This window comes from Crocodylus porosus, unplaced genomic scaffold (assembly GCF_001723895.1).
Source record: "Crocodylus porosus isolate Cpor-Errol unplaced genomic scaffold, CroPor_comp1, whole genome shotgun sequence".
Lineage (NCBI taxonomy): Eukaryota > Metazoa > Chordata > Crocodylia > Crocodylidae > Crocodylus > Crocodylus porosus.
This window is the reverse complement of record NW_017728931.1, coordinates 75,271,845-75,284,866: the sequence shown is the minus strand read 5'-3', so window position 1 is coordinate 75,284,866 and position 13,022 is coordinate 75,271,845. Positions and strand designations below refer to the sequence as shown.

Genomic DNA, 13,022 nt, shown 5'->3' with positions numbered 1-13,022 from the left:
ACCTGGACAAGGGAGAAGAGATTGATGTCATATATCTTGACTTCAAAAAAGCTTTTGATCTGGTATCCCATGATAACCTCTTGGCACATAATCTGAAATCTCAGAGCAATACAGACTAGATTAGGGGAGCGGTAAGGGGCATGTGCGGGGCAGATCTGGCCCACAGAGCTGCTCTGCCTGGCTTGCCAGGCTACCAGAACTTGGGACCATGGCTGCAGGATTGGATTGCTGCAGAATCCCAAGACTTTGGGGCCCAGTGAACATGGCCATCAGCATCAGGAGGGACAAATGAAAGCTGATAGTTCCAGTCACTCCCTAGCTGTTGTTTCACTTGTCATCAAAACAGTCCTACCTCCTTGGCTGCAGCCCTGCTGCTGCTGCATACTGCATGCCCCATGCTGGAGCTGGAGCCGTCATCACCGTATGCCCCATGTACCGCTAAGATGGCATGAGGCATGTAGCAGGTGGCAGTGGCAGTAGCTCTGCTTCTGGCACAGAGTATGCAGCAGAAGCTGGAGTTGCCATGAAGTTTTATATGGGGAAGGACAAATCCAAAAGTAGTCTGATTCTTCAATGCTTATAATGGCTTTTGAAGTCTTAAATACAACTGATAGAACAAGAGAGCTATGGCTTCAGATGCCACTCATTAATTGAATTTCCAACTCCTCCACCAGAGTCTGTGAACAATAGTATAGAAATTTACCATAGAACTTGGATTTGGCCAGAATGCTACCACTGAGACAAAACCCATCCTTCCGGTTGCTAACATAGAAAGCAGATATTGGGGGGTGATGAGACACCTGTTGAAAGACATATTTGAACATAAGCAGATAACACTTTGTAATAAGTCTTGTGCTAGTTAATGAACTGCCAGAAGATAAAAAAGGAAGAAAATGAAGATGCATACACTATATTTACTTGCATACCACATAGGCTTTGTGCCTCTTTGTGGGCAGGCAGAACTTATTAAATTAAGTTTTTTCCAGAATCAGGGCTGACGGTTGACTGCATGGCGTAGGTCACTAGCCCTCACTCAGCTGAGTGATTCAGGCAAAAGTTAGTTTTAGTCTTGATAGCTGCTGCCAATTTGGCTGCTCAGTCAACTTTTTCCTGAAGTAGCCAGTGAGCTTCTCCCTGCAATCAAGCTTTCAGCCACAATTTTGGAAAAATCTTTTCATTCTGCCTACCCTAAGGTGCATGTCTTATTTGGGGCATATGGTATGCAAGAATATATGCCAACTGGAAAGCCAAGAGGTAAAATTATTACAGCTAAGAGGTTGGAAGATATTTAAAGTAGTACCTGCCCTTGCATTCAATAAGGGTGTTGAGGAAATGAGAAGGAGGAAACTTTAAATGCTATGTGAACATGCTGTTCAATGCATCATATTTACTCACAAAATAGGTGTAGTCATGTAAGGGCAGCTCAATTAAAAAAAAAATCTAAGTTAAAAAACTCTCCAATGGCCACACCCAACTGTCTGAAGAAAGACTCAAATGTTTCTGTTAAATCTATTTGGGTGCTGAAGAACAGAATATACTGACATGGAAAATCCATGCAACATGGGTTCATTAGTTCTGCTCCACTTTCATTCAGACTAATCTATAATACTGTGCGAGATGGATGTTCAAACAGAACTAGTTTTCCTTTGATGCAGCAACTAACTCAGCCTTGCTCTCAGATGGGCATAGCATGGTTAATTTGATTGACAGCAACTCAGTTTTTAAATTTACACCCTCACTAGAAAGCTACTACAGGACCTGGATACCTCGCTGCATGGCCAAAGAACTACATCTGAGGAATATGTGGAAAAGTGAACATGAAACTCCCTCTCATGGGTAGAAATATCACCTCTATCCTGCACTAAAGGATACATTAGATACATTATTCTGAAGCAGAGGTTTAACAGAGAGGAAATGCATTCAGACACAGAAACTCCTTCCTTCTTACAAGTTATCCCCTTCGTCTGCTTCTTGAACCTGCCCTGGAATTAAGAGTGACATCTGAGAGAAAGTGAGCTGAGGAACTCCATTACTTGAACACCCAAACTCAGCTCTGCCAGCACCCTGTTCCCTCACCAAAAGCAGCCCAAACACCTGCTCTTGATGCAGTAGTCAGATAGTAGCAACTCTCCAAGGCAGCTTTATGAGTGATCTTACTAGGTTTCTCAAAAACAACTGCATGCTATCCTCCAGAGTAAGCAAACCCAAAGACAATGTCATACAACAATTATGGCTCTCTTAATACCCATCAAGGCAGTGAGAATCAGTGTAAAAGGAGCCAGGGGACTGGTTTCACATTTTAGTTTATGCATGTGCTTAAAAAGTTTACCCAATGGGGACCAAAAGAAGTCTTCAGAAGATCTTTATTGAATATTTCTTTATCAAATCAAAGCCACAAATGAATCAACTGCTGCCAAATTCTTGAAGTGTCTATTACAATTCTAAAACATTTTGGCTAATACCTGTTCAGCAATGTAAAAAGTCTTGCTGTTTGTCCTTGGATGAATCCACATGCAGCGGAAAGTCTCACCGAGTATAGGATTATATGGTTTTTTTAGCCCCTGTATGGAAACATCACAGACAAATTGATAATACAAGACAAGCATACACCTTAAAGATCCTGTGCAACAAAACTCGCATTAGCATTATCAAATATAAAATGAAAAAAACCACTTTTGTTAGTACGCACAGTAAAAGAGTTCATCTTTGAGGACTATACCCACAAATTCTGAGGGAAAATGGAAGATCCAGCAGGTATTTGGTAGAGCACTTTGCTCCCTTTGTGTATAATGGGAGACACCGGGTTCTTACTGGAGCAAAGTTTGATCATTCATTTGCTTGAGATTAAGAAGACTAAGCCAAGTGCCACATAAATACCCTACCTCATCTGGATGACTAGAAAGAAAAAAAAAAAGCTTTAGAAAAGTAGAAGGGTTAGCCTGAAGAGTAAAAAAGTGCTGCTATGAAGTGCAGGCAGGATCTCTCCACACAGAATGATATTATCAGTGAGGAACAAAGCAAACAAGCATTTTTAAACAAGTTGGGTATTTCAACATTTACGTAAAAAACAAACATCAAGTACTGAGTATTTTAAATGCTGCTTGCATTCAAAAACAGAACAGTTTCTTATTTATTTGTACATGTTATACTTGAAAAGTAAATTAACATAATTACTGTTACTATTACCATTCTTTCTTAATCAATGGCAGGAATAAAATGAAAAAAAGTTACCTGTGGTTTTTTGTAGAATCCCGACAAATACCATTTTACTACTTTCTTCAAACGATTGTAAGCATTCTCTTCAAGAGCTGCCCTATGAAACATTACATAAAATTATCAGATTAAAGATCAAATTGACACTTCACAATAGATATCCGATCATTTGTAATCTACCATCATTATTCAATTACATGGCTATGTACTGCAATACAGCTGGGCAAAACACATGTTCAGGTTGCAAAAAGAATATTTTAGTTCAGTCCAAATCAGAATGAAACAACTATTTTCTAAATCTTTCAGAGAAAGGAAATTTTGTAGCAGAAACACCTTCCAATATAAAAATAGAGCACTAAATTAACCTACAAGCCAGCAAAACTTCAGCCAGGTTTCTCGTGGACTTACGCCCTGGGTTTGATAAAACTAAAATATTTCAGGTGGCACATCTTCTGGCATGTCTAAGTAGCTCTACTTACACCATATCGTCATTGAACTGGAGATAAATCTTGTCATTAGTTTTTGAATTGATGCAAATAGAATATGTAAGAGCACGCATCTTTTTTTAGGTATACAGGTTACTTAATGGACGTAGGCTAGCAACAAGTCTGCAGATGAGGATTATGAATATTCCAAGTTTTCTTTTTCCAACAGCCAAACTGTTTGAATATACTACAATGGAATGCTGCCAAATGAAATAAATTATCATATACAAACTTTTACAGAATTCAAGAGGCTACCTCCTAAACCTTTTTTTTTTTTTTTTTTTTTTTTTTTTTTTGCGCACAAGTTCTTCCTAATGTAAAGTGGGGAGAAAAATTCTGCTACTAGTTAGAATGGATAGGTACAATGAACAAGTTGGTAATGCAGAGTTAAGATAAGCATACTAAATAGAGACAATTTTCATTCTGAGATGCTTCAGCATTCTTGAAATTTAACTATTTTGTTTTAGTTTCTCATCTTTTGTTCTCTTCCACTGTAGTTTAATAATGTAGATCAAAACAGATATACTTCACTTCAGAAGTTTACAGTTTGAAGTAGAATCCTTTTTGTATTTATTTTATATGGATAATTTAAAACTTTAAGATCTATGCATTTTCCCCATACTACACGTAAAGGCTGTGGAGAAAGCATTTCTTCTGCAGACCAAATATGCTCAGTTCTGAAGAACATGAGCAGCATTGCAAAGATATAGCATCATATCAACCCCTGCACCATTACAGCTTGTCCATGCAATTTGCCAATCTACAGAGGACACTGCTTTAAAAAAAGGAAAAAAGCAGCTCTAACAGGCACAGCAAGTTAGAACTGAAGTAGCAGAGTATTCCATGTCACATCCTTTGTATCTCTTTATTTGCTCAGATAAAGCAAATGAATTAATCAAGGCTGCATGTGACAGCATATTCCACCCCTCCCCACTCAAACAAGCATTTAAATAGCAATTACTTTGTAACTTAAGAGGAGAGAAAGTTCCCTTAAAAGACCAGATTTTAAAGGGTTTCTCTTTTGTTCCTGTCACTGCTGCTTGAAACATGTGAAAGTTGCTATCCAATTCTTACCATAAGATTTTGCCGGTGATGTGCAACATCTCAGCTTTAGTCTTTCCTCCTTTATGAGCCAAGAAAAATCTCACGGCATAGCTTTTGATATGTTGGCAGACCAGCTTTTGGGTGCACAGCATTCTATGCACCAGTTTAAGCAAGGCAAACACAAAACTACAAAACCATTTAAATACTTTGCCCATAAAAAGAAGGTAAGAACAGACTCACTCAGACAAGAAATCTGCATGATAGTAGTAGTCAGAGAGTTTGTCCAGGAAAGAGCGTGGTTCCAAGATAAATGTAGGCAGTACAACTTTGGACAGGTCCATTCCTGGACGAACTTGTTTCAACAGTGTCCAGATCAGGCTTTTGTTTTCCTCTGATACTACTTCGGTTTGAGAAGCCTCCCCTGCCTAAAAGAAAAAAGTATTCACTCAAAAACAGAATTCAAAATATCCTAGGATCCCTTAAGGAAGAGGTAAACCTGCACGTATTTTGAAGACCACCTTAGCTTAGGATACATGGGGCCTGACCAGTTACTTCCCTTCCACAGTTTTTTATGAGCAAGAGTTATCCTAAGAAATGCAATTTAAGCCTTAAAAAGAGTCCCTTTCCCTTTCATCATATCCAAACGAAGTGAAATACCTCCAGATAAAACTATGGTCAGCTCTTTCCTTTGGCTCCTTTTCCAGGCATCGATTTTTTTCCCCCTCTGTTCTCTTATATGTGGTTCAGGTGGCAGACATGGGCAGCTCTTCACTATTTTCAATGTTGCCTCCTACTTCAAATCTACACCTCAGCCCTTCAATGCTCTCTCATTCCTTTCTTCCCTTAGGAGACTGCTTCCCTGATGCTGCTATGTGCGCACTTAAAAATGGTCATTCTAGCCCAGTGGTTTTCAACCTTTTTTCATTTGCAGGCCCATAGGCGACTGGTAGGGAGGGCACAGGGGGGCAAGTGCCACCCCTGATGGGGTCGTCCCTGCCAGTGTCTGCTTGCCAGCTCCACCCCCACCAATGAGACCAGCAGCGGTGTCTGTGGGTGCTCACCAGCTCCACCTTTGCTGATGACACCACCTGCAGTGTTGTCCGTGGGTGTCCCCCCAGACTCAGGAGGCACCAGCTTCCCCATGTGCAGACCCCGCAAAACTCACACACTTTTGATTGATCATAGTCATCTTTCACAGACTCCCCCTTCCCACCCCTGAGAGTTTGTGGACCACCAGTTGAAAACCACTGTTCTAGTCCATGAGAAAGATCTTTAAAAAAAGGAATACAGTAGTGTCAGTGAACAAAAAACTAGGTTGTATTTCAAAAACAAACTGCAACTAGTTGCAGTTTAACTATCAGCTAGTTGAGCAGTTAAAAGCAAAAATATTTTTGAGGCCAAAAATAGGTAACTATTTTTGAGTAATAGATTAACTGCCACCTTACCTACTCTCTATTGCTGGTAAAAAAAGACGTTTTTCCTAGGGGAAGATGCCAGAGTAAGGATTGAAAGATTCCTTTTCAGACAATATAACTATCAAATACAACTTTTTTTTTAAAGTAATAAAATATATAATTTAGTTCCCACACAGAACCAATGGAGAATTACTATGCAAAGTGCTAATGAAAACTGAAGACAAGTCAGCCACTAAGTCCTGCAAATGCTGTGACTCCAGGCCCCTTTGACAGAATGGAAAATAGAAAAGGAGAATTAACTCACATTTAAAAAACAAGTGCTTCTAGTTCTTTTCCTTGGTTTCAAGGCTGCCTCGTCAAACTAACAAACTATATCAACAATACTGAAAGAAATGGTTCAGAATCATATTAGTCACCTTTCCTAAAAGCTTTTGGTCAATCCCATGAATGGTGGACAGTAGGAATCTACCAATGAACAAGCAGTGCATGCCACATGGCAAGCCTGCTTAAAATAAAGGCCAATTCAACAAGGTAACTTTGTCCTATTTGATTTGACAAAATGCTGATGTCAATTTTCAATCCAGAAATAAGATAGGCACCACAAAAGATGACATTTTTACCTCTCCAAGTTCTTCATGAACTTGTTCCAAATACGTAGTTTCTTTGAGATCATCAATAGGTTCTGGATCAACATAAGAGTCATCTTGCCGTTCTGATGTGTCACTGTCACTCTCTTCACTTTTCCCCAGCCCATCATTATCAGACTCATCATGATCATGATCATTCTCTTTATCAGATTTGTCAGAGTACAGGTCTTGATCCTTAAAATGCTGCCTTTCAATTTCACTGTCATTTAGTCTGAAGTGAAAAAAATGACACAAATAATGTCAAATTTTGCAGATTACCAACTCCAACACTTCCATACCTCTAAACTCAAGACCTGCCATAACGTGGGACATGAGTCATCAATCCTGACCCAAGAGTACTTTGTAACATTTAGTAATATAGGACCTTTACCAACTTGCATTTCTCAGACATGTATTATTTTAGCTTGCTTCATTTTAAACTAATACATTGTTACCAGCCTTAAGAACATTTTCCCTTACACAGGTCCTTACTTAACAAGGCCTGTTTTTCTGGTGCTTAAGCATAAGAAAAAGTAAATGAATAAGGATGTTTAACAGTAACCAGGGGGGGTGGGGAGTTAAAAAGCATGTTGTATGCACACAGGCAAACATGCAAGTAGATGTATAGTGCAGTTGGTTAATACAATTGAGAAAACTGAACTCCTTAAATCAAAAAGGATAGTACAGCACAACTTAAAACCAAGAGACAGAGCTCAGGGAAATGCCACCTCATTAACATTTCTCCAGCAATGACTGGGTGTTCAGTTGACATTGCTTTCCATTCCCCTTTCCCCCACTGGTTAAAATCTTCCCCCAAAATGTACAGCTAGCCTCACTGTCTATACATTTATGAGTTGCATGTATCTGGTGAAAAAGGAGGGGCCTATTTTGAGACTTTTTGGCAAGTCCTGTTTTTCAATTACTTCCAGCCAACCAGCTTAAACATGAATACTCCTTCAAATTCCGCCTAATTAAAACTCTAGAAATAAGCTCTATTTAAAGGAACTATTTTAGTGTTTAATTAAACTGTTCACTGCATCTAAATTATGATCATAATCTGCACCAACTAAACAGCTCACATTAAGCAGCAGCATTAGTGTTTTAGGGATAACCAATTTAATTATCTCCAACCGGGTTGCATACAGCCATTTTACTGGATGAAAGGAGTTAGTGTGGAGTGGGAGGACCAGAGGCATTTCAAGAGTCCCTGCCAGTAAGTTGCTTGATAGTCTGTATACAATGGCTCCATGAACTGTGTCAAATACTTGGGTCTAAGGCAAAAGACAACTTCAGTGCAGGTTTGTTTCAGGCTGAATAGCCAATGGTGCTGTATTTCTCCAAACAGAGGTCTTCCCAGTATACTCTAACTGAAATCAACATCCTATGCTGGAGAGACGAGCAACAAACATAAGAGGGCACCTACTTGGAGTAAAGATCAATCACACCCTGACCCAGGGTGCACAGATGGCGTGGGGAAAGGAAAAGATGGAAAATTGTGGAGGTCAAGATTTCTTGACACATACTTTCTAATGCACCATTTGTAAAGCAGGAAAAGCTGAGATGTAGCAAGAAGCTAAGCTCGGTTCCACGTCCTGCTTCCTGTATATACAAGGTATTCTTGATTTTTTTAAAGCATGAGGAAGTTCTCAGACAAAAGCCTTCTTAACCCAGATGCAAGCAGTGAACTTAAATGACTTCTAAGTCTGTTTATAAGGGATGAGGCATATTTTGATCAATTCAAGAGGAAAGCCAATCAAATGGTTTATTGTGGGTGCAATCTGCATCTTTCAGGTAATCAAGAAAAGCTTTTTGGCTACAGTACCTCCAAGCAGAAAATGAAAATTCAAGAAGTAGGGACACAGTACACTTTTGTTTCTGTTGTCCAGTATTACAGAGTGAAAGTACTAAATAGCCATTCCAAAATGCATTGTTCTTAGTGTGTTCTCCCAGAACTAGGGCTCTATGGCTTCTGGAGTTCTTCCAGGCACATGCAACATCAAGGATAACTGTAAACAACTTATATCAGTCAGCTGCATTTCCAGATCTACCAGATGATGCCTGAAGTTCCAGAATAAATTATTTAAGACAAGGTCAATGTCTTCCTCTGTGTTCTTTAAATACATTTGGTCATTCTGAAAAATAAGTGCCCCTTTATGAAAATACCACTGATTCACTTTGCTGGGTTAAGATTATATTTCCAAAATGCTCATTATGTGAGCATTAAAATCTGCCTTCTGAATAGAATGCATTTTAGAGGGATAGCCAATATTAAGACAGAGCCAAGATGAGAAGAATTCTTTACTGTTTCTAGCAAGGAAAAGATGGGATGATTAAAGGTGAAATTTTACCTTGTGTCACTGAAAAGTTCTATTTAAAAAATGAAGGTATTTGCACCCAGGAAATTGAAATGCAGTTGAAACGCCATCTTAAAAGAGGCTCTTGCCATGGAGGACCATAACGGTCATTAAAGATTAATGAATATGCCTGAGACACAGGAATTTTAAACAGTCTCGCATAGTTTGGTTCTGTCTATATAACACTTAAATTAAGGGCTTGGTTTACTTACGGAAAGTTTTCTGCACTGTGCGAGTTGTTAGCACGCAGCAATCCATAGAAAGATACATGTGTATTTTCTGCTGGAACATTCAAGTCATGTTCTTTACCTTCCCTAATCATCGTACGTTTAAGTAGGCCTGAACATTTTAAAGCCAGTTCCAATGCATCCATCCAACACCTGCCTGAAGACAGAGGCTAATTAATAAATAAAATTCTTTAAATGTTTACATTATCATCAAATCTGATATTGTTCACTTCACAGTTCTTTAGGACATCTGCTCACTTTATCTTTGAAAGACAAACTCTTACAGAAGATGCATGCTTATTTCTTCAGCATCTTTGATGTAATACGCTTCCTGTGCTAAATTATAAAAATACTTTATGGCCAGCTTTGGTGAGAGAAAGGTTTCTGGGCAGGACTGGCCAGAATGGCATACTAGACAGACTGGCAGATGTCTCTACCTTCATAAAAGGCAACTACCACCTCTTTTCTGGGCCCTTCAACAGTAGGGCTCAGATATATATTCTTGTATCTTTCATCATGTTTTGATAGAAACCATCTTAATATTTAAGTGACCAAACAAACATACTTCATGTGCAAGACGCAATGATTGTTGGCTACAAACAACACAACAGTAAATGACTGGGAAGAGGAAGAAAAACATTAAAAATCTCTACCAATCATTAAGTCTGAGCCCTGGGGGCCTAAGCACTAACCTTTTTCATACTGAGCACTGTTATTCATTTATTGATCTTATGTCCTCCATTGTACACCTTATTTTGCAGACACTCAAAAAAAAAAAAAGTGTTGAGTCAAATAGATAAGATTTAACATTTCCAAATGAAAAGGAAACATCTGTTCTTTCAATCTGATCCTTCTGAAGGGCATCTTCACCATTTCCCCTAGTATACCAGTTTCCAAGGTTTGTGCGTATTTCGCATTAAAATGGTAGCACCAAACATTTGAGAGATTAAGACACATATTTGCACCATACAAAACTAGAAGGGAACTTCAGGAAAGTCAATCTTCATATCTTCTTGAAGTGTACCAGACTTAAACTGAAAACACTGCTATGTGTGTATAAGATATACACAAATTAAATTGGACTGATATGATTAAATTGCTAGAACCATTACACAAATGTAGCTTTGCAAAGCTACATGGTCTTGGCATTCATTTTATAGCTTTTCAGGGTTTTGGCATTTAAAACATTGACCCAGGGTACAGTGTTCATTTGGTAAGCAGGTTGAACTTAGCCCAAAAAATCAGTTTATGATTTATTTTGTCAAAAGCTGCGTTATTAAAAAAAAAAAAAAAATGTTTTCATTAGAACCACCTAAATATACCGAGTTAATAAAAAGAGCACCTGTAACTGAAGTCCGGAACTGCAAAACGTGATGCTGTAATTGCCATTGTAAAAGAAAAATGGAACCATCTGGTTTTACTAAGCAATTGCTTTGAAAGTAAAAACAAAACCAAGTTTATTTACCATCAGATTCTGAAGCTGCTCGGATGATCAAGTAACTGCTGGGTAACGGTTGAGTTATTGAGCCAACTGCTTCACCTTTAGGACCCTTGAAACATAAATCAGGTGCAGAATCATTAGACATTAAACTGAATTCAGCTGTTTGATAGTTTAGTGTTGGATGCATTAACAACAAGCTGACAAGAGGCAAGCAGAGTTGGTATCACTCAACAAAAACAAATGAAGATGTGAACCAGTAGATGGGTTGCCCTCTTTCACTTGATTTTTCTTTTAAAGTGTAGTTCCCACCTCAATCTTGTGTTAAAGAGAAAGGTCTTTAGGATTCAAGTTGCTACTTATTCCTTTAGGTTAGGCACTTTAATAGCCTGTGTATGCTCTACTAATGCCATCCACAGCAGAAACACAGTAGCCACAAACTGATAATATTGTTCAGGGGTAGTCATCCTCATCTCTTCTGGGCTCGGGACAAATATTCAAAAAGCCTGAGCCTGAATGGATTCAATCTTTGCAGGTTAGTCTAACATGCCTAGGTTGAACCAATTTGCAACTCCACAGATATTCCCTCTGGACTGAGGAAATTCAGGCATGTGCCTGCAGTGGCTCAGGGTAGAGGCCGAGGGGCACTAAAGCAGCTCTTCTTTTCCTTTTACAGTACTGAGCTGGGGGGGGGGAGGATGGGCAGGCCCCAGCAGGACACTCTGATTAGGGAGGGAAAGAGGGGTTCTCCCCCACCTCCGCTGCTCCTGACCAGCCAGGAAAGCAGCAGGGAGTTGCACAGCATTTATCAGCCCATCAAGAAAACAAAAGCCTCTCTCATTAGTTCAAGTTCTTCTTAAACAGCTTTTTCCAAGGAAGAAATGGAGGGACGTTACCAGCTGACCTGCTGAATAGCTCTAAAAAGCTCTAAGCTAAGGATGGACAAAATATGGCCTGTGGGCCATATCCAGCCCATCAGGCCATTCTATCCAGCCTGCTGAGCACCTAAAAAATTTAGGGAAATTAATATTAATCTGCTCCTGGCTGCAAGTCAAAGATGACAGGAGCCAGGGACAGTAGGACCCAGGGGAAGCTGACAGAACCCAGGAGCAAGGCCAGCCCAGCTCCACCTCTCCCATCCCCAACTCTCAACTGGAAGTCTCTGCCTGCTGCCACTTTCACTGCTTCCCTGCACACCCGCCAGCTGCTCCAGCACCATGTGGCTCCCACCTGAATCACTGGACCATAGGAGCATGGGCTCAGGAGTGGGTGTGTGTGAGTGTGTGCTTATGTGTGTGCATGTGCAGTGAGGAAGGCACAGAGTGTATGTGCATGTCTTTTCGTAGGACAAGTCCCACAAACACCCCACCATACACATGCACCCACACCCTCCATCTCACTGCCATACATGCAGACCCCGACACTCCCCACACAAACTCCATATCCACCCACACCCCACATATCCATGTTCCCTCACTCCACACCTATCCACACCCCCACAACCCTTCCCACACACCCACACTCCGTATACCCACACCCATGACCCCACAAAAACCTATACCCACTCCAACAGCATACAAGAGTAAGACTTCATTTGAAGCTATTGTGCAACTACCTCTATGTGCACTAAACAAATGCAAAAATCAGACCAAAAATATTTTTTGAAATCAAATTACTGAATGTTGTACATGTTTGATTTTTAGAATATAATTTGGTATTTTTCTGGTTCTGAGATGGCAAAACCCCTTGCTGAAAGGAGTATTTCTGGGGGCTAGGGGACGGACTTCTAGTGGCAAAGGTCAGGGGGCATGACTTCCAGTCCCAAGATGGTGACCGGGGCAGCGCTACTCAACAGCTTGACAAAACTTGTTAAGTGGCCCTTCACCTGAAATAATGACCCACCCCCACCCTGAGCGGACTATCCTGTCTGCCTTGCACAGACATCTCTCAGCATTAGCTAGCATACCACATGCTGGCTATGGTCTGTGCTCCGGGAGAGGGAAGGGGGAATTCCTGCTTGAGCAGAGAGTGGGAGGGGGAGGGGGAAAGAGCATCAGGGGAACCCAGGCATTCACTGCTGCTCCTCATCTCCACCAAAGCTCCAGCTAAGGAGAAGAGAGGCAGGGCCAGCCCTGCTCTGGAGCAGACCTAAATCAGTTAAATCTGATACTACGTTCAACCAGGTTCACCTCAAACTGGTATGTGCACTGAATGTCTGTT

General features: G+C 40.3%; 1 protein-coding gene across 8 annotated transcripts in view; it reads right to left on the bottom strand.

Annotated features, from left to right (window-relative positions):
• The window catches only part of OSBPL8 (oxysterol binding protein like 8), a 139,068-nt gene that overhangs the window by 12,586 nt on the left and 113,460 nt on the right, over positions 1-13,022 (bottom strand). For all 8 annotated transcript variants that reach the window (XM_019543184.1, XM_019543178.1, XM_019543179.1 and 5 more), the window contains 7 exons: positions 10,830-10,914; positions 9,350-9,521; positions 6,778-7,015; positions 4,983-5,167; positions 3,232-3,313; positions 2,463-2,561; positions 704-800 (listed from right to left, as the gene is read on the bottom strand). In XM_019543184.1, coding sequence (XP_019398729.1) covers positions 704-800; positions 2,463-2,561; positions 3,232-3,313; positions 4,983-5,167; positions 6,778-7,015; positions 9,350-9,521; positions 10,830-10,914 — 958 coding nt within the window. The remainder of the gene's footprint in view (positions 1-703; positions 801-2,462; positions 2,562-3,231; positions 3,314-4,982; positions 5,168-6,777; positions 7,016-9,349; positions 9,522-10,829; positions 10,915-13,022) is intronic.